We start from the raw sequence: 22,696 nt of genomic DNA, 5'->3' as shown, positions 1-22,696 counted from the left end.
TGGTGTGCCTTGACAATTTTAGTGCCTTGTCAGTGTGCCGTGAGATTAAAAAGGTTGAAGATCACTGGCTTAGCAGGTAAACCCATACAAATCAGGTGAAGCATTTCTCCTGATCAGCATAAGCACTGGTAAGCACTGGGATGGAGAATCTCCATGCAATCATGGTTATCCATTCACCAGCAGCGATTTCCACAAGTGGTCGCTTCCTGTGTGGAGCACAGCCACATGAAACATTTTTTGGCAACTTCCATCAGAGGATTGTAATGAGCTACTAAAGGTGATGAGGGTAACATTTTTTTTGTTCAAAAGATAACTACTTTCAGAGATCACGTTCTAATGTACTTAAACAATGTCTGTGTTTTTTAAATCCTTCACACACAAGTTGTTTAGGTCAACAAGCTCAACACCTCTTATAATTAACAATGTAATATATCTCTTGGTACAGTCAATTAATTTTTCATTTTCGCTTTCCATGGCAGTTATTTTATATTTTCTATCTAATCATTTCCACGGAAGGAAATAAAAGCAGAGCTACCTGAAAAGAGAACGTGGCAATTTTTACCACGTTGCATGCAAAGTATAAAGCCTGAGTGTCTTAGTTTGTACTGTGACTCAAGGTCTTATGTTGGAAGTTTCTGGAAATCCTTTTCCTGACAGCTGTCCCTGGCTGGTAGGAAAACTTATTCCAATACCATTATCTACAACAAAGTTATCTGCAAGAGAGACTTGACAACTGAACCTCTCCAAGTTTAAGCCTTTTGCAAGTTCTGTTTCAAGGCCTGTTTCTTTAGACTAGTTCCTGACTGTTGGGACTGAAATGTTAACTTATACTTGAGTGACAGCAACAGGACATACTACAGTGCACTACTGATGTGAGTCACAAATTGGCTGACCCCAGAGAGTTGCCAACTCCTAATCTGAAGACACTGACTATTGATTTAACAGATCCAGGGCAGTGACACACTGGCCAGAAATGATGACTCTAAGTAAAAACAGGTCAGGAACTACTGTAGTCAAGATACAATTAGATGAAACATGGAGCTGTTCTCATCTTCCATCAAGGAAAGGATGGCTGGTGAAAACATGGGAAATGGTAGCCATGGAACAAGATTTTGTTTCAGCAGAAATGCTCTATGAGCCCAACTTCTATTGATAATTTCTTGGAAAAATGGCTCCCGTTTTCTCACTATACTGGTTCATTAAACACTAAAAAAACCAATGAGTTCTATTTTTGTTTTGTGACATGAAGGACGGTGGATGCATCCTTTTTATGTTCTTATTATGATTAATGAAGAACTCGGGGGGGTGAGGGTGCTTGCTCAGGACTTGGAGAAGACATTTTGATACTCTTTCACCATCTACGCCACAGTTCAGATCCATTAGGTTTTAAGATGATCAACCAAATGCAAAAGGTGATAATCTCTTAGGCTGATTTGAATTAGCATAAAAATATGAAGCCTTTGAATTACACTGAACTTACAAGACTCTTGTGCAAAATGCTCGGTATGAATTGGCTCGCCTTCTGTTTTTACTTGACTAAGGGCCCAATCCTATCTAACTTTCCAGTGCCGGTGTAGTTGCTGTGCAGCCATGAGGCAAGGGAACAAATGTTCCCTTACCTTGTGGAAGCCTTCATAACTACCCTCCCACCACAAGATGCAGCACACACCCCATTGTCACAACTAAACCAGGTCTGGAAAGTTGGATAGGATTGGGCCCTCAGACTGTAATCATAACCACACTTTCCTGAGAGTGAACAAATAGGACTTACTTCTGAGTAGACCTGGTTAGGATTGTGCCCTAAAACTAAAAAAAAAAAAAAAAAGGTACTTTGGAGAACCATTTATTCTTCTACGTGAACCACTTTGTGAATTACTTTTGTTGAAAAGGGGTATATACATATTATTATATAATGTTGTATTATTATAGTAATATTATACAATAACACTTCTACACAAAGAAAAATTGTTCCAGTGAAAAAGTTGCATATTACCTTTTAACAGTAGCTAAATGGGCTATAGTAAAACTTAGGAAAGATCAAATTTATATACAAATCTGGAAGTTTGTATGAAATGTCTAATCATGAAAACAGTAACAGGCTACATTACAATGATGCAAAAATGATGCATCATGGAACAAAACAATGGTCAAATATGGTGGCAATTCATTGCCTTTGGCAAAGATTTCTGCTACCTGCTACTAAACCAATACTGTATCTTATTATTCATCAATATTAAACAGTATTACCATTGACTAGAGGTGTTTCTTTCTGATGCGTAAGATAGGTTTGCAGCCCAATCCTATCCAATTTTCCAGTGCCAGTGCAGCCATGCCAATGGTGCATGTACTACATCCTCTGGTGGGGAGGCAGTCATAGAGGCCTCCTCAAGGAAAAGGAATGTTTGTTCCCTTACCTCAGGGCTGCATTGCTGCTGTACCGGTGCTCCAAAGTTGGAAAGGATTGAGCCATATTCTTACTAAACACAATGGATTTACTTCTCAGTAAAATAAATAACTCCGTTTTTCAAAGACCTCTATTGACTTAATATTTTGACGTTCTATTTGTATTACAATGTGTCTGATTTTTGCAACACATTCTCTCCTGTTATATTTTCACAGATATTTATATGCTGTGTTATATAATGTAGTTTATACGAATTGTTATGAATATGCAATATTAGTTGATCACTGATATTTTTCAATGCTAACAACCAATTTCTCTTTACTCCTCTGTAAACTGAAAAAACAACAATGAATTTCAAATCTCCTGAGATAAAAAGTTACTTGAGCTCCTAAACAGATAGGTGTGCAAACTATAAGCACAGGATACAGCTGACCCCTACAAAACACCCAGAGGAATACCAACATCTGAGAAAAGGTTTCAGTCTGAGTACTGCCACTTAGATGGCAACTGTCAGGCTACTTCAGCATGTGAGATACTTGGTGAAGGTATGGTTTGTTTCCTGCATCACCACAGCTATACCCTGACTACTACTGTCACATTTCAGTGAAGCCAAATGAATGCACCATTTCCAAAAAAAAATCATGGCTGTGATGTACAGCTCTCATTTACACTATACCTGCCATTGGTTTCCTGACTGGCTTGACATATAGGTTGCTGGAAGGCTTCGAAAGCTGTTTTTAACAGGGGACCCTACCAATGGGCTCCCCATCTCTCCAGAGGTTGTCTCACTGGCTACAGCCATCTGGTACTGGGAATAATTGTACAGGTTGTTGTAGTAAGGATACAGGGATGGCTGGTAAAAACTGCTGTAGTAGGTGGAGTCCACAACTAAATCAGATGTGCTCTCCAGGTGCCCTCTGCTGGTCAGGGAAGGAATGTCTTGAATCAGCATCCGTCCCTCTGAAAAGAATGGAAAGCACAACTGATTATGAAGTAGTATTTTGAAAACACACTCGCTGATCTCTTAGCACACTTCAGACCTGCAGGATGCAAAGCAAAAGAAATAGTAAACACGAGGAAACGGCAACTAAAATGAATGCAGATAATCTGAGAGATGAGCTCAAACAAATTCTCTCTGTGTCATGCCGGATATGAAGAAGATGGACTGTTTACATGATCAGAGTATTCTTTATGCAGTTTATTATTTGTGATCCTCGAGTACAGTGCCACTGATGCAATATACCGTCTCTGTATAATGGAAAGAGGATGGAGCTACCACTATTCCTCTATCCCGCTCCAAATACACACAGATCTATTGTCACAAATATACACCAACAGGAAGAGAGGAACATACTGTTTCCAATCAACTTGTAGAAAACCTTAAATGTTCACCCTGTGACAGAGCAATGGGTGTAGGCTTTGACTGTACTGCTTGTCATACATGCACACATACGTGCATGCACACACATTTTTAAAAGGGCTTAACATTGGATGAGCACCCAAGTGGTGGTTTTGTATAGCAAATGCAGGACACAGACACTAAAAAAAAAATTAAAATAACTTTTCAGGATGCTTACAAGCATCCTTGCAACATTATTCATCAGATGGCTATGACTCTCACAGAACTACATTTTACATTGCCATTACAACAGAAATGTATTCACTACCTGGGGAAACAGCCACTTTTCCCCATTTATTGTACTTTGGATATTGGAACACTTGGAACCTGGGGGAACATCCATGGAGAAACACGCTGAATGAGTAGCACCAACATATTTGCTATGTGTGTACAAAAAAAAAAAAAATAGAGAAGATTGTATGAGAAGGCCTGGCAAGATTAATACAATCAAGGACATCCTCAGTGGATTTAAACTGAAATTCTGAAGAGTGATACTATCTGACCATTACTTGGGAAAAATGAATTGGAAGGCAGACCCATTAGTCCTCAAAAATTTGAAAGACATGGACTTCAGGGAGACAGTCTGCTTTCCTTTTCTCTGTTGGTATGTTCAGGGATCATACAATAATAAGCTATAATATGATTCACTAAAGTCTAAAAGCCATCTGATAAAGCTTGAGAGGGGCTACTTGTTCATGCCACAAGGCTTCCCTTTGAATCAAACTGCATTACAATATTAGCAAAGCTATAACTGCTAAATTGTCAATAGTGTAATGTATTAAAGATTTCAACAAAAATGCCACAGTTGAAATTAACGGTCCTATACAATCAATAAACAAATCACTCTAGGCAACTCGTGGCTAATTTACTTGCAATAGATCAAGAGTGCCTATACTCTAGTTTTCAAAGATTAAAACAGATTATTTGGGGAGGGCAACAAAAATAATCAGCAATCAGCAGATCACCTTGCATGCAAGTCAATTTAGGAAAGAATTGACTTAGAGGGCTGAATATTCAAATATAAATACAGAAAATCATGACTACTGCAATTTAAGACAACAGAAAGAAGATATTGAGTCTTCCACATAATATAATTAGTAACAGAACTATAGAATACTGTATTAGATGAACGTGCATCTTAAAAAAGGAGACTCCTAGACTTTACAGATGTGGAAAAAATCTCAAAGAGATGAAGTCCAAAAGGTTCCAGTACTAGAAGGGGAGACTTGGTGGCACATGCATGTGTGTATATATATTCTTCTAGTTGCAGAGGGATTTTTATTGTTATGTCTCAATTCTCATTCATGCTTTAAAAATCCTTAGACAGAGCATTGCTGCCTTTCCTATCCTGCTCCATCCCGCCCTCCTCGCTGCAGCTCTCTCTTTTTGTTATAGATCAATGTGCCATATGATAAATACCATTATTGATTGTCCATGTTGTACAAAAGGCTTCAGGCACACTAACAGCAGTTAGCAATAATTCATTTTCAAGAGAAGGTGTCTATTTTTAAAGCAAGTCTGACTGTCGGGCCAGCTACACTACCAGAACAACAGGAAGAGTTATCCCATGCAGTCAGTGAGACAAGTGTTCCGCTGGCTCCAGTAGAGGTGCAGAGCATGCTGCTCATGGCTGTGATGGCTGTTCAGTTCTGGCACTGAATGATAAGCCACATGCATGGTTCATCAAAGAGAAAAACAAAGAGGTCTGAAATTGCAGGAGGCCTGGCATGCACCATTCCTAGTGACTCCATGAAGCTACCTTCAAACCAATGGTTGATCCAGTCCAGTATTTCCTACTCTGGCTCAGGTCTCAGGCAGAGGTCTTTTCCAACGCTGCTTCCCTGACAGCACAGTAACTGACAATGTAGAAGATTTAATCTGGGATCTTCAGCCTGCAAAGCCTGCTCATTGTGGCTTCTCCTGACAGCTGCCCCAAGGACTTAAAATCATCACTCCAGGGGAGGTTTGACCCATATTAGCCATTATGGCAATATGGAATCCTTATGTCTAAAAGTAGGATGATAGTGACTGGATCAGTGCTGGTGACAAATTGCTGGAGGCCCCAGGACAAAGTCTCCACTGGATTCCCACAGCACCCCTGCCCATCAGTTGATGGGCATGCTGGGTATTACCACTGCCACTGAGGGTGAGAACTTGGGGTCAGTATGGACAGGTTGCCCTCTGATGCAAGTGGAACTTTGACCTTTGCCCAGTGGCATCACTAGGATTCGCGTCACCTGGTGCAGGAGGCCTGCGTGTCACCCCATGCAGTGGGCGGGGCAACGCCCCAGGTGGTAGGTGTGGTGATGTACCATCACCCTGCCCCCACTGGTTTTTTGGCTGTACCTTCTATTAGAACACATATATTTCAATGTGGTTTCATTGCATTCTGCATGAAATTACACATTGATTGATACATAACATGATGGTATTATTCCTCCAAATTCTGATTTTAGTGATTTTGAAAACTTGTAGAGTCACACACACGCACCCCGTGTCAACTTACTAATACCTTATTGCAGCAGTTCTCAAACATTTCGCACTGGGACCCACTTTTTAGAATGACAATCTGTCCAGGACCCATTGAAAGTGATGTCATGGCCAGAAGTGACATCATCATGCAAATTAAAATACATAATTATAAATACTTAAATTAAAATAAAAGAAATAATTAAATAAGGGGGAGCCAGTCCTGTTCCACCAAGTGAATCTACTCTGAAGTAAGTTCTATTGTGGTCAACGGGGCTTACTCTCAGGAAAGCATGGGTAGGATTGCAGCCTGTGAGTCCAATCCTATGCATGTCTACTCTGAAGTAAGTCCCACAGTGGTCAATGGGGCTTACTCTCAGGAAAGTGTGGGTAGGATTGCAGCCTGTGAGCTCAAGCCTATGCATGTCTACTCTGAAATAAGTCCCCTAGTGGTCAATGGAGCTTACTCTGTAGTCTGCCTGCAATAACAACCCCCAAAAAAGAATCAGTGAGATTTCCAGACCATCCAATGCCCAGTTTAAAGTTCTTCTATTTCAGGCATAACAAGATAAAGACCCTCCTGGCGTTACAAGTGCAAAATAGAAAACATTCCCCTTCCCAGCTCAAGCCTCTTTTTTTGTCCTTCTTAGTGGGGGGGGGGGGGAGGCTGCCTTCTGGAGCATTTGTTGCGCTCCAGCTCCATCGGATCGGGACCATTCTGGTGTCCTCACATTCCCCTTTGCCTGGCCTGACCACCAGCCAAGGCACGTCTGCCTACTCGGGAGTAAACGTGACCATGAGGCTGCTTCGCTTTCCATAGGGCTCACAGCTGAGAGGGAGGGACCCCCTTCTCAGGTGTTTTGGGGGATGCATTCATTGGATCAGGACCATTCTGACATCCTTGGAGTCCTCTCAGCCTGCCCTTTCTGACAGATTAAGGCAAGTTCACCTACTCGCAAGTAAATGCAGCCACGTGGCTTCGTTTCGGGTTCAACAGACTCACAGCTGGGAGGGATGGGACCTCCTTCTCGGGTGTTTTTGGGGGGCTACATTCATTGGATCAGGACCATTCTGGTTGGATTCCTCTCAGCCTGCCCTTTCTGAAGGACTATAGCAAGTATGCCTACTCATGAGTAAATGCGCGATACGGCTCACTTTCACTTTCCATAGGGATCCATTCATTTTTTCTTTCCGGTTTTTTGGCCATAGCTTTTGAAGGAGCGATTTCAATTTTGTTTTTTTGCATTGCATTCTGCTGGGAATTCCGCATCCAATGGTGTATGGTATGATGGGGTAGCTCCTAAAGCCACAATTTTGGCGTGTCATCCCCCAGGGCGCGTCACCTGGTGCGGCCTGCACCCCCCTAGTGATGCCACCGCCTTTGCCCATCTCCGTATGAACACTAGTTGCTGGGGGGCAAACAGCAGAGGAAACATATTGGCTTCATGCTCTACTTGTGGGCTTCCCAGAGGCATTTGCTTGGCCACTGTGGGAAACACAACAGTCGTCCCAAAAGGAACTTCAGTCTAATCAAGTAGGGTTCTAGTTCTGTTCTGATAAACTCACAGTATTGGCATTGCCTCCAACAGCCTCACGGAGTTTCTTTCAAGATATGAAGGCTGTATAACATTCCTGTGCTTCATGTCAATTGTAAATGGAGCATAGAGATTTGAATTGGCACTCTGGCATATGCTGACCATAGCAGAATTGATCTCATCAGTCAATGCAACTTGTTGAACACCCTACCTGTTAAACCCACCACATACAAAGTAAGAAAATGTCCTCTCCAATTAAGAAGATAAAGCAATCTTTTTTTAGCAGCTGAATTGCCTGCCACAAAAGGAGCAGCAAATACTGTGACCACACTGGTCCACACACTCTAGTCCTGGTCATTACACAAGATCAAAAGTAGGCCATTAGCCCACGTGGCAATCCTGGCCCCAGTAGCACCTGGGACCAAGACCGCAGGCTACCGCCCCTTCCACATCGAGCTGCCACCCCTTCATCAGTGGGCTGCTTCCCCCCCTGCCTCCCTTTCGGAAGCCCAGGGGGCAGTGTGCTGTCTCCCCAACCCTCCAGAGGCCTTCTAAAGATGGAGTGAAAAAACCCACTTCCAGTTTCACGGAGGAAACCGGAGTGATGTTTAAATGCCCTTAGAAAGCATTCTGTGGGCCAGGGAAGCCTCCCCCAGCAGGCCTTCTAAGGGCCTATAATGTCACTTCCGGATTACTCCATTAAACCAGAAGTGGGTTTTGTCATCCTCCAAGGCCTTTAAAAGGCCTCAGGACGTCTCTGGGCTAAAGACCCTGAGTGGCATCAGGGGGGGTGGCACAGGGGGATGGATACCGGCACGGCAGCGCCCCACAGCCTGGGGCCCAGGGTATTTGTTCCTCCCGCCCCCAGGTACGCCACTGATTATCTCCTCCCTTCTTTCACCCTCCCTATTACATACACTTTCAAGGCTGCAGTGCTAAGTACATACTTCCATGGGAGTAAGTCCCATTAAACTCAACAGGGCTTACGTCTGACTAGATCTGCACTGCATCTATTCCCCTATAACTTTCTGCCACATCTAATTTAAAATTTTTATTTAAAAAATTTCTGAATTACAAAAACAAGTTTCGATAAAAGGATACAAAATTATGTCTATTCTAGACAAATTGAAGCCTCTTCTCTACCAAGGAAATAACTCTGACTTCTCAATTTATTCTCCAGACATTAATTCATCCGTCTCAGTGATTTCCCAACTACATTTAAATTATTGATGCCCTCTGCTTATAACCCAGTTCTGCCATGTCCACCCTCTTCTGCCAGCAGCGGCAACTCCTTGTGACCCCAACCTCTTCTTCCAGCCACCACCTATCTCATTCTGCCGCTCCAAGAGGTTTTCAGAAATCAAGACTTGCTTGCACTTCAATCCCTACCAACCCCTCACTAGCTTAGAAGGCAGAAAAGTGTTAGCATACATTCTGATCATTACCTGTTGAGGACCACCATTAACAGCCTGGTGGTTCCAAAGTCACTGGGTCCCTTCTCGCATAAAAGGAGAATTTGCTTCTTTAAATAGAAGAATCAGAATGAACACAGTACACTGGTACAGACATTCCCAAAGAAAGAAAGAAAGAAAGAAAGAAAGAAAGAAAGAAAGAATGAATGAATGAATGAATGAATGAATGAATGCTGGTGCAGAATGTTGGAAGTCTGCCTGACTAGGGGGCCAGAGGCCGACAGGCAAAGACGGGAGGAAGTGTAGCTTCCCCTAAACTGGAAACCAACACTCCAACACAGTGCCCAATATACATGATGGAGAAGACAGCAACAAAATGGGGTGTAGGAAGTCCAAGTAGTTCTTAGCTGGATAAGCAAAGGGCATTGCTGAGAGAAATGGCACTATTCTATCCCCAAGGCAGATCTGGGTTACAGGGTCATTTCATGAGGAAACTCAACTCACATTCTCCTACTAGATAATATGGCAACTGGTGTGGGCTGCTACCTTAATGCTCTGTTTATGGGCTTCTCAAAAACATCTGGCTAGTCATAATGGGAAACAAATCACTGGATTAAATGGATCTTTTGTCTGATCCCTTCTGGCCACTAGGATGCCACTCCTCTTGGGTGTCTGGGAACATGTGGCATCCCAGATCTAAGACAGAAATATTCTGAACAATGTTTCTTTGGATCAAACTGTGTTGCAGTCCTTTTGTAAATACATGCCATGGTGGGAGGGGACTGCAAGATTCTGTTCCCAATGAAACTGGGGCCTTCCACTCCCAGCATGCTATTTTCATTTAACTGGGAAAAATAGCTCCCATTGGATTTCAATGGAAACTTTTCCCTGAAGGGCAGCCCAAACCTCAGCATTTGGGTGCCTGCCAGAGCAGCGGCACCAAAACGGCTACCACTATATGCAGCGGGTGCTGAAAAGCTCTTGAGGTCTCCTCGGGGGAAGGGCACTTTCAGCCCCTTCTTCTCCAGGGAGCCCCAAGCCACACAATGGGACTTCTCAAGTCTGCACAGGATATTTTGCTAGTGCAGACTTGAGAGACTCCGTGTTGGGTCTTCCAGCCTGACATGGATTTCAGGATGCAGCAGAACAGAGCTCTGCCAGTTCCATTCATTCCTGCCCCGGTTCCTCCCTGTGCCCCACCCTCCCCCACCCCATTCCATCTATTCCCCCCCACCATGAAGCTACTACTGCTGGCAGGCACTGCTGGAGTGCCGGCTGGTCCTTCTTGTGGCGCTGAGGCTCAGTGTCAATTGGCACTGGCCCAGAACCGGCAGCCCCTCCTCTCCGGATGCCGTAGACATGCCTTACCGCACGTTACAGTGCTGGTGTGGGAGCTCAGCGCAGGCGTTGAGAAACATCAGGATTGGGCCCTAAATTAGTATTTGGGGAGGGGGTGATCAGGATTAGAACTCTGGCAAGGGCTAAGTCATAAAGCCCCTTCTACCCCTGCCACGGCTTCCTCTCTCTCTAGGTGTGCTATTTACAAAAAGACACACGGGGCACACATTCTAAGTAATGTCTAGCTTTACATTCCTAGACATCAGCATTGGTAAGGCTACAAAAAAAAGAAATGAAACCCAAGTCCCAGAAAACAGTTATTCATTTGCCACATCTTGAAGTTTAGAGCTACCCTTCACACTTCTTTGTGGTGACTCCATATCACCTTAAATGTTCCAGTGTTAGGGTTCACAAGGTAGTTTTATTTTTTTAAAAGGAGGACTAAGTGGGAAAAGTGTATTGCAACATCAATCAACACCTACCCAAAAAAGCAGGCAAGTCACAATGATTTCTTAACTGGAATTATTCCCACTTCCAATATTTCTTTTCATACCTCAAAAGAAGTTTAACTCTCAACTCAGCAATTTCCCAAACTGCCATCCCTCCCTCATCCTCCCTCCCTCATCAACAGACCTGGTGATGGTTAAGGTTGCAGTGAATGTCCGCCTCTGAGGTCAGGCAAGAGCCTTGAATGAGGCTGGTGTGAAATCACTCCCTAAAGCCATAATCAGAAACCGGTGGAACAGTGTGTTTCTCCCACCAGACCGATCGTGACAGAGCAATTTTTGTTGTCCAGCAACTCACTGCTAGCCAGGTTTCCAGAGGCATCAAGGTTCTTTCTGAGTGGAATAGGAACAAGGAACAACTGAAGTCCAATGTGTCACCTGCTTCTCCCTGTTCGTAGCTCTGAGAAAGAAATGTCCTCTTGCAACTTAGAAGATTTTTGCTGTTTCAGTGCTGAACTTGTAGCTTCCTATAAAGTTAATGTGCTACGCAATATTCATTCCAGACAAGGCTGTGATTTCTTCTTGCCACCCCCAAAAAGAGCCATTATCTGTAATTACCCATTACCAGGCATAATTATTTTTCCTAGGCTGCTCTACAACCCCCAGGATTTGATGCAGTTACGGCTCACTGCGTTATGTTATCAAGGAAGCTTTTTCTGACCTTTAGAGCACGACTCTCCATACATACAAAAGTGGGCAGTAAATTGTTTAAGCATGTGATTTATCATATAGGTCCCTCTTGAATGTGCTGTATGCAAAGAAGTCAGAAATGTTACTTGTACTCACTGCCAAATGTTCAGTTCATGCTCAGTGCCCACATTCCAGCAGCACCTGTTTTTCGGCAATGAAGATCAGGGCCTTTACACATGTTTTTGATTGCACAGAGTGTTGCAGGGGAATTCAAACGCATTTCCCCCAGCTCAAGCTGGCGTGATAGGAAGATTCAAATGCTTTTTCGGGACCTGTGCATGGTATCAAAACATCTTTCCCTTAACTGTCACCAGTGGGAAAATCTCATTTCCCCAGTAATCAGACTGCTAGCACTTCCATTGCTATTGGTGTTCTACGTAAAATGAGGCCCAAAAGTCAGAAATGCCTATAGGCTAGTACCAGTGATATCATGGGTATCCAGTGATATATGCCCCTATAGTCCGCATGATCTTCAGTTCCCACTGAGTGGCAAGTGCAGGGCCACAGCAATCAGTAGACGATGTCCTCACCAGGCACAGTCAGCTCCAAGAGAACTACCAGTTTCACAGCAGAGAAGAGTCAGCAGTTGGAAGGGCTAGTCAGCTGGGACCAGCCCTTAAAAGGAACTGGTCTCACAGAAAGAGGAAGGGAAAGTGGCAGAAAATGAAAGGAGAGAAGAAGAGAGAGAAAGGGAGGCTGAGAGAAAAGAGACTGTCAAGTAGTGCATGAAGGTGCAGAAAGAAGAGAAAGAGTCCTCATTCATTCAATAACTTCCTTACCCTCTTGCAGCAATATCATAAACCTATATACAGTATAAAAAATGAATTCAGGGCCCTATCCTACAGGCACCTTCTGCTGATGGAACTAGTGTTCCTCAGTAGAAGACGCTCTCCATTGGTGCTGCAGACGCAGCAACAACATGTGCAATGGGGCTGCCTGTGTGAATAACTGGCAGCCATGCATGTGTATCACCAGAGCACCCAGTCACTGCCAGAGGAGTTACACTGCTGGCAGGGGTGGCCGATGGAGAGGTGAGCGGGCGCCGGAGAAGGCAGGGCAGGAGGAGTGGGGTGGAACTGATGCAGAGTCGGCTAAATAGCTAGCACAGAGCTGGCTAAATAGCGCAGAATCGAGTAGCCCTACTGCAGGGTTTCTTACCTTACCTGGGGGAAGGGGACAAATGTCCCCTTTGCCAAGGAGACATCAAGAGCCATCGGCGGTTACCCAGCATGCTCATGATGCAGCAGCAGACATTTTGGCCATTTCTAAAGCAAATACAAAGACCATGAAGCACTGCTACAGGTGAAATGAAACATGAGTGGCTTCAAATGTCATATAAAAAAGCTTTTTAAAAACCCATGAAAACTGAGTTCAGGTACGGGTGTCTGGAATATCTCTGGGGGACAGCAGAAACCACAGCTCCCTCTCTTCTTTCATGACTCTCTCTCTCTGACTAGGAGCCCAATCCAGTTCCAGTCAAGTCCTTTAAGCCGCATGCATTACAATGAGAAAGCATTAAAGCACATGTTTAACTGTGGCTGGCTCTTGCCATATATTCTCTCCTCCACACTCACTCCCAGCATTCAGCAAGCATCTACAATTTTGTTGTGAGATAAAAGGTATTTCCTGTACATTCTTAGAGACCTAATAAGAATACACTTTTTATATTACCATAATACAAAAATTCCATTAGGAGGGACATAAAAAGTATGTTCCAATATCCCCATATGCAGCACATTTCTTCAGTAAGATGTTGCTAGTTTTGTGTGATCTTGGCTTACTGTAGCTATACAAGGAATAAAACTGCACAGTCCCTTCATATTTAGCAAGCCACGTATACACTTGAACGCCTGCCAATTCTGACTCTGGCATTATCTTTCCTCCCCCAAGCATCCCACCACTACCTTGTCCCATAAAATAAAACAACCAGTTTTGAAGAGTTCTTTGATACCACGGCATGATGCACATGGACAGCAGGCTTCAGGCCACAACAGTGCTATTTCTGTAAATATTATCAAGCATTCATACAAGGCCTATCTGCAAGCAAGAAGAAAGGCGCCTGTGGGCAGGCGCTGGCTTTATCCATAAAGACGTCAATGGCAAAGCTCACGTGTTTCTCAAGGTTTATCCCTTTGGCGAGAAACAACGCTCAGCTGTGTTTTTAATGATGGGGAGAATGACTAGCATTCTCCCCATCAGCGATAAGTTTGCATCATTGCCAGCTACAGTCACTGGACCTGGAAAGTGAGTTCCCTGTTGTACACAGATTTATCACTTGCAGTTAGGCTCATCTGTGAAAGGGGATGCTATTCACTCTGGTCAATAATTGCAAGCACATCAGGTTACAGAAGCTCCCCTGCTTAAGAACATTCAACCTAAGAACAAGATACTAACATGCTGTCCATGTCTCCATAGATGATGTTTGAGCCCATTCTCAGCATTCCTCAACATTCTCCAACGGGCAGCGCAATCTTAACTTCCACTGGAACAGGCAGTCCAGGACATCTGATCTGTATCCAGTGCAAGGTTGGGGCTGACTACGGCTCAGGCCAAGGCAAGGGCAAACTTTTCTCCTTACCCTGGGGAAAGTGGCAGTAGCCCCAATGGGTCTACTCGGATTTGCACCACCTGACAAGGCTGTGCAGATCCAAGCAGAACGGAGCAGCCCAGAGCTGCGTCGCGCAACCCAGGAAAGGGGCTAGGTTCTGGCATAACTGCCGGGTCCTAGCCCTGCCTCCCGCTCCTGGGAATGCCCTCTCCCCCCCAGAACACCTCCCTCCTGTCGTCATCCCCGTCCTCCCCATGCCCCCCATACCCCTGAACCAGCTGAGCTCAGTCGCTGCAAACTCACCTGCTGCCGCCACTGCGGAGGCTGAATCTGGCCTCCATGGGCTAGCACACCTCTGTGCGCTGGTACAGCTTACTCCCACGGAGGTGCAAATGTGCTTTGCAGCACATATGCAACAGTTAGGATTGCGCCCTTAAGAACATAAGAAGAGCCCTGCTGGATCAGGCTAAAGATCATCTAGTCCAGCTTCCTGTATCTCACAGTGGCCCACCAGATGACTCAGGGAGACCACAAGACAACAATATACTTGTATCCTGTTCTCATTCCCTTGCATCTGGCATTCAGAGATAACCTGCTTCTAAAACCAGTAGGTTGCGTATACCCATTTTAGCTTCTAACACATGATGGACTTTTCCTCCATAAATGTACCAATTCTAAAGGTAATTATAAAGGTCAGGTGCCGCCACCACATCCTGAGCAAGGAGTTCCACAGATAAATTACATGCTGGGTAAAGCAATATTTTCTTTTGTCTGTTCTAACTGTCCCACCTCTCAATGTTAGGGGAGGTTCCCTGGGTCTGGTGTTGTGCAAGAGGAAAAAGAACATCCTTCTAACCACCCTATCCATTTCATACATGACTGTATACATCTGTATCATGTCCCCTTCTCAGGCGCCTTTTCCTCTTCTTCCGGTCAGTCCCAGCAAGGTCTATCAGACCATTTTTCAAAGTAAAAGCACACAAAAGAGAGCACTAGGCTCCAGGCGCCTCCTCGAGAAGGAAAGAGTAAAAGGAGTTGCCTTAGAGCAGTGGACCCCAAACAGTGAGCTGTGGGTCCCCAAGGAGCTGTGGAAACCAGTCAGGGGAGCCACAGAATCCTCATGGAAAAACCCACCTATTTATACAGTGTACAGTACTGTAGCCCTAATTGGGAGCCACGGCCAACTGCCTGGTAGCCTGAAGGAGCCGCCAGCTGAAAAAGTTTGGGAACCACTGCCTTAGAGCAAGACCCCTTCCCGTTTCTATTTTTTATTAACAGCTCTAGACCAAGGGTGGGGGCTCAGCTCTTGAAACACAGAACTGGGGGATTATATCTTTCCCTGAGGCAATTTTCTAAATCACACTGAAGCTATTTGCTCCTCCAGGGACTTCTGTTTTCCCCAGTAGGATAAATTAGAGATGAAGGGAGGCAATTTAGATCTGGCGCAACCTTCCTGCTTTAAATGAAAAAAGGAAATGGGGTGTGTGTGTGAATATAACAGAACTACACATAACAAGTAGATCCATCCCATAGGTGTTGCAGTGGGAGGGCTGATGGCCAGCACACAAACAGAGTTCCCATCAAAGCCATGTTATTGATACCACATTCAAGAACATCTAGAAAATATTGGCAAAAGATTATTTGAGGGAAAGAAAACAGAAAAGTCTGGACAAGAATTTTAAAAACTCTACAACTACAAGCAAGCAACAAATTGCAAACAAAAAAACCTCGGAGGAGGAACAAAATTAGCACACCGAGACTGGAGCGGAATAAATTCATTAACAGAATATCAAAGGCAAGATTTCAAGGGGAGTATGAGCTCTTCAAGTATCTGTGAGGGGAGACCTTGGAGGAAATATGGCTGGGATAAAATCATTATAGCTCACACTAAAAATAACCTCAGGGAGGTTTGGCTGATAGGAATTCACCAGAGACCACTTCATTAGGAGCTACATGATGAAAGACACCCAGGTGCTTCCTAAAAACCAATGCAGGGAGTAATCACAAAAAGCTGGTGGGGACAATCAGTCATTCCTGCACCTTGGGGTTGCTCAGCTAAGATACAAGAGTAACGGAATCTAGAAAGTTTCTACCACTACAGTTCTTGCAAAACTGACTTACTAATATGCACAAAGAACATACGAGATACACACATTAGCAAGACAAACATTTCAGCAGTTAGACTAAAAATAAAACAATTCAAAATGTAACTAGAAATTAAACTTATTCTCTAAAATGCATTCTCTATTCTATGCTGTCTTTATGCAATACGATTAACATAAAATCAGGATAGATTAAAAAAACTTTTGCAAGGTCATCTGTAATATTGCTGGCTAATATAATCATGGGACAACCATAGAACTGAAGAAAAGAAAACTGACAAACTCTGGAGAAGTGGAACTTGGGGAAGCTGCTTCTCAGGGAAAGCAGTATAGCAGTTCAAAGCTGGAATATGTATCCAACAGGAAATTTTAAGGTTCAGGGACAATCAAGTATTCCTTTCCTACTGAAGGAGTGTTATTCAGGAGACCCAGGGCAGATCTTATCTTGTCATTATTATTATCAGCATTTATTATTATCAGCATCTATGCATATGGTGCTTTACAGCCAATGAGCAGTCCCTACTCTGAGGGGCTCACAACTCCAAAAGGGACACAAAGGAGGGGTCAGGGCAATAGTGAAAGGGCTCATAGGAGAAGGCAGCAACTGTTACCTTGCAGATGCCCAATCTTGTCTGATCTCGGAAGCTAAGCAGGGTCAGGCCTGGTTAGTACTTGGATGGGAGACCACCTGGGAATACCGGGTGCTGTAGGCTTATACCATAGTCTTTCAAGACTGAAGGTTGCCAACCAACCAATAGGAGAAGGTGATGCAATCATTTTGTGTACACATGCTTGGGCTTTGTAGCAGCAAAGAATAGAGACGAGGGGATAGTGCCAAATGCTTGAGCTATCTTTGGGTGCCACCGTGAAAGGTAATGCTGGTGGCAAAAAAGTGGGGGTGAGTCAGGGTGTGGAGGCTTGTTTTGGCCACTTCCCTCTACCTAAGATTTGGAGGTGAAAGGTTTAAAATAAGAACTTGCAGCTCGGCCTTAATAATCAACTAAAAACAATTTAGCCAAGTGACAACAACCAGGACTACCTGTACAAGGCATGTCCTCCTGCCTAAGCCAAACTCAAGCCCTAAGCTAGAGGGCATCCATGTAACTGCTTCGGTTTGATGAGCATCTTTTCCTCTATGGCTCTCTTTCATGTCCAATTTAAGGTGGTGATGTTCTTGGAGTAAGAAATTGCTTCTAGTGTGGCAAAGCACAATCCACTCACATTGGGCGTGATGTTCCAGAAGAAGGATTTCAGTGAAAGTTTTAAACTAGTTTAGCAAACTGTAACACTGTGCAACTCACAGCCCAGTCCTAACCACATGCTCTGCCAAAAGAGTGTACCGATGGTGGTGGAAGGCATTTACAGATTGCAAACGCTGCTTCAGAAGTGTGCATAGCTACAAGTTGCTGGACCACCACCACAGGCAGTGTAAAAGACCCCGCACACAGGGGCAGCAAGAGACCATTACAACATTGGTAAGTTGGCAGGGTGGGCAGAATAGGGCGGGATGGGAGGATTCGGGCAGAACGGGAAGAGGCAGGGCATGTCGGAAGCAGGAAGGGGTGGCATACGACATAAGTAATGTGTGACAGATGCTATCCCCTCCACACCTCCAATGGTAGACCCCCCCAGCTTTGCACCCTGGAGCAAAGGTTCACGATGGTGCCCCCCACAGGATGCCGCCGCCCTCCACGTATAAATCCGTCCCCCACTTACCTGGAGCGCACAGTGCCTTGTGTGATTCTAGGACATGTTGGGGAAGCCTCCTGAAGGTTCCAGGACTAAACTGTGCTTCCGGCAAACCAGAAGCACAGTTTCCCACCCCGTTAGGAGCCTCAGAGAGACTTCTGCAGGTTCCTTAAGCTGCATGAGGCTCAGTGCCCGAGGCATTTGCCCCATCAAATGAATGAGAGGTCCACCACTGCACACCCCCTTTGTCTCCTTGGACTTGTGCAAGCTAAAGAGTCGGCACGGGTCCAAAGAGACCCATTGGCGATCAAGGGGCTCTGTGATCCAGCAACTCTTCTCTTTAGCCAGCTATGGACTATAAAACAGCCTTATGTGGAGGATCAAAGAACAATAACTTACAAGAACAGGGAAACTGGCTAACAAAGTTGCAACACTACAGACTAGAGCCCGAATACCACCCTTAACGTCAGACACATGCAAAGTTAGCCTCTCTGCAGGGATGAGAAGTCACCTTCAGCACAATACTAAGCAAGCTCTTAAATTCCTTTCGCCAACAATGCTAAAAATACACCTCTTTGTCCTTACACAGGCCATTCGACTGCTGATTTGCACTTCTTGTTACGAAAGGAAATGTCTCCTAACTTAATTATTCTCCTTGTATTTTTTAGTTTCAAGTCATCGCTCTTTGTTATGCTGCCTCAAGCATTGTAAATAATCCCTCCCCCACCGTCATATTATTACCTCAAATATTTATAGACTGTTATATTCACCCTTAGTCTCTTTTTCTACAAGCTGTACATCATTTTGTCACCCGTCTCTTGATCCACTCAGATTTATCTATACCCCCCTTTCACATGAGATCCTCAAAAAGCTCAATGCCATATTCCCAAATATGACTTCAAGAATGCTAGATAAAACCTGGGCAAAGCAACAATAACTATAAGACTGAGTCAGTCAGTCTTATTGTTACTTTGCCCAGGTTCTATCTACTTTACCCTGGCCTAAACTTTACCCAGTCCTAAACCCTGGACTACTTTACCCTGGCCTAAACACCCTGTAGTATTAAGGATCAGATCTAGCCCATTTTCTTGTCATTTTTTCCAGGAATCCTGAGACCAATGTTTCCCATGAACTAATTAAAGATGAAAGAAGAATCAGAACTAGTGTACAGAAAGCACAGAAGAGTGTATGCTAGCAATTAGCATGTCAAAGTGAAGAAGGCTAAGCTAGAAGCCATCCATCTTTTTTCCTAGATCAGGATATGCAGGGGAATTGCAATGTGGGGACACTTCCAAATTCTCCATGTGCATACCTGAGGCAATAAACCTCCATGAAAACTATAACCATGTGCCCTTTCCAATCCCCAGCACTGAAATTAATGAAAAAGCCCAGATACTCAGTGTGGACACTGAAGTACATGCAGAATCTTGAGCTCTGGTCCAAACTACACATAACGTCAAATGCACAGTTTGGCCCCGTGTACTTGTTTTTCAAGTGGAAATAGCAGCCATTGGGAGAGGTATGTTCTGGATGTGGTCACAGCCAGGAGGTGAAGGGTTTTTAATCCATTCCGTCTGCTATGGCCACAGCCTGGCCACAATTTTGTTTTCCTTCTGCTTTCTCTGAAAGATACCACCATGAACTGAACCAGTTTGAAAGAACAACTGCTTGTATCATCACAGACTCTCATGAGATAAAATGATCCCAGAGGCTGTATTTGCCGCCATGCCGTATGTGTCAGTGATGGGATTTGTCTAGTGAGTGGTTCCCAAACTTACTGTGGTTTAAAAAAAATTCATGGCACCCAGTCACAGTGGCAATTGTGTGAAGAACTATGCAAGATCTTGCGAGAACTGCAAGAGATCACAGTTGGCCCAAGATATCAAGGCCAAGGAGAGCTCACCAGATAAGAGGCCACTGGAGGCATCCTTTAGCACTCCTGTTGAGTTCACTGTGGCACACAGTCTGGAAACCACTGGTCTAACCTGTGGAGCAAAGAGCCTTTGGAAATATGGTTGAAGACTATCTCATGTGATGGGTTTTTTTTACCCATCATAATTATGCAAATGTATACGACTCACCCCAATAACTTCAGTGAGCCTTAGCAGCTCTGCCTGGGCTTTGTGAGAGTGTGTATTTTGGGTCACTTGCATCATTTCATATGCATACAACTTCCACCTGAAGCACACAGCTGGAAGTGCAGTATTTTTGTACTCCCTGGTGCCAAGCTTTTACACTATATTAATAAGATATGATATCATGTCCACTTCTGGTTGCCACATCTCAAAAAGGATATAGTGGAGATGCTAAAGGTGCAAAAGAGAGCAACCAAAATGATTACTGGGTTAGGGCACCTTCCCTATGGGGAAAGGCTACAGTGTTTGGGCCTCTTCAGTCTAGAAAAGAGGCGCCTAAGGGGGGGACATGATTGAGACATACAAAATCACGCAGGAGATGGACAGAGTGGATAGAGAGACGCTCTTTTCCCTCTCACATAACACCAGAACCAGGGAACATTCACGAAAGTTGAGCGTTGGGAGAGTTAGGACAGACAGAAGAAAATATTTCTTTACCCAGCATGTAAGTAGTTTGTGGAAATCTTTGCCACAAGAAGTAGTTATGGCATCTTGCCTGGATGCCTTTAAGAGGGGGTTGGACAAATTTCTGGAGGAAAAGTTCATTACGGGTTACAAGTCACAGCAGTATGTGCAAGCTCTTGGTTTTAGAGGCAGGCTGCCTCTGAGTGCCAGATGCAGGGGAGGGCACCAGGACGCAGGTTGTGTCTGTGGTCTTGTGTGCTCCCTGGGGCATTTGGTGGACCACTGTGAGATACAGGAAGCTGGACTAGATGGGCCTTTGGCCTGATCCAGCGGGACTCTTCTTATGTTCATATGTTCATGCATTAATGTCTACAAAAATCTCTACAAAAATCTCAAATCCTGTGATAAAAATGTACATAAGTATACTTAATTGCATGCTTTGATTATAAGAACTGGGTATTTTTCAGGAAAAAAAATGATTTTGTTAATGTTTCATAAGTGGCCAGGATAGACTTCAGAAAATACAGGCTGGAATTTCCAGAACATTTAATGTCTGTATGGAGGATGGAAGAATGGCTGTGGCTCAGGAAGGAGGATCAGGTTCAGTCTTAGGGAACCTAAACCAGAATATGCTGAGATGGAAAAGCAGTGAATCTTTCAATAAGCCTATTATACCCATGCCTCCACATCTGCCAAGGTCAAGTGTGGAACATAAAATGTGTTATCTGATACAAGAGAAAAAAAAATAACATGCTCTCTGCTTATCACTTGTGCCATGGTTGAATCCTTTTTAAAACACTCAGGTGCAAGAATATCAGGCTGCTCAATTTTCTAATCAAAGCAAGTTCATAAAATGTGGGATATACAAGCAGTTTGACTAAATCAGCAGGTATATCTGTAAGGTACCTCAGCAGTCAATCCACTGACTACCACAAAAGATCCAAGAGACAGCTCTGCTGTACTTCTCAGAATGGTTGGCTGCTTTCCCCTACACAAATCCAGCTACCTACAAATGATGAACATCCTGATCCATTGCATATTCTGTCACCTGTCTCATAGTAATGTTAACACTACATAAAAAAAGGATTCCCTTTTATTGAAATGCCTGATTGAACATCTTGGAAATGTTCCAGTACCGACATGTGTACTATCGATAAATCAGCATCCTGCAACACTTGCAGTTTCAGAAAAGAGGTATGGAGACTTTTCAGGGATTTCCCTACCAGGTGCCCATCCTGTTTTTCCAATTCAGTCCTACCTCTGTCCTTGTCTATAAAGGTAACCCCCTTTAAAAACAACCAGTGTTACCACAACTGCATAAAAGACATAAGCATGCTGGTAAGCAGAGCAGGTTCTCCCCCTCCCCCCTTTTTGGAAGAACAACATGTCACCAGAGGTTTGAAAAATTGTCTCTGGCTTCACAATATGCCCTAATATTTCTTACCTGCCAATAAAATGGAAACAGCAAGAAGTCGACTTTACAGTTCCTGGTATGATTTGTAAGGCTCCTTTCACACCCTATTCCTCTCACTGTAAACCATGTGCAGTGTGATGAAGTTTGAAATAAAAATGGCTAGACCTTGGTAGGAAACCTCTTAAGGACCAAGGAACCTGCTCTCGTTGGAATCATCAGGGAGGATATCCAACCTCCCTGGGACTCAACATTCCAGACTAGCTTGGCAACAATGGTAATGGATGTACCTTCAATTCGTCCACTCTAACTTTTCTCTGGTATTGCACTCTTTTGGCTACAGATCACTGAGATGAGGTTGTTCTAAGAGAATGGCAGTCTGGTATTATTTTTTTTGTCTACCCATGTTTTTTCACACCTGATTTGTGGGTGGGGGGAGCAGTTTGTGTGTAATAAAAAGTAATCCTCAGCCTCTACAGTGCAACATGCAAGGGACGAAACCCTATTTGCACTAGGAATAAAACCTACTGAATTCAATAGAACTTGCAAAAAGGAATTATCCATGGGAACAAGCTGCACTTCTGTTACAGAGCACCTGCTGAAACTCGAATGTATAGATCAGCCCTTGGCATACTTGTGAGTAGCAACCCTAA

The 22,696-nt window shown here is 44.0% G+C and overlaps 1 protein-coding gene across 1 annotated transcript in view; it reads right to left on the bottom strand.

The window, feature by feature from the left end:
* The window catches only part of DMRT1 (doublesex and mab-3 related transcription factor 1), a 68,911-nt gene that overhangs the window by 31,233 nt on the left and 14,982 nt on the right, over positions 1–22,696 (bottom strand). The window contains exon 3 of the mRNA XM_066614449.1: positions 3,081–3,364. Within this exon, the coding sequence (XP_066470546.1) occupies positions 3,081–3,364 (284 nt within the window). The remainder of the gene's footprint in view (positions 1–3,080; positions 3,365–22,696) is intronic.

The sequence above is a fragment of the Tiliqua scincoides genome, chromosome 2, assembly GCF_035046505.1.
Source record: "Tiliqua scincoides isolate rTilSci1 chromosome 2, rTilSci1.hap2, whole genome shotgun sequence".
NCBI lineage: Eukaryota > Metazoa > Chordata > Lepidosauria > Squamata > Scincidae > Tiliqua > Tiliqua scincoides.
The sequence above is the reverse complement of the archived record's forward strand: the minus strand, read 5'-3'. Positions and strand labels throughout refer to the sequence as shown.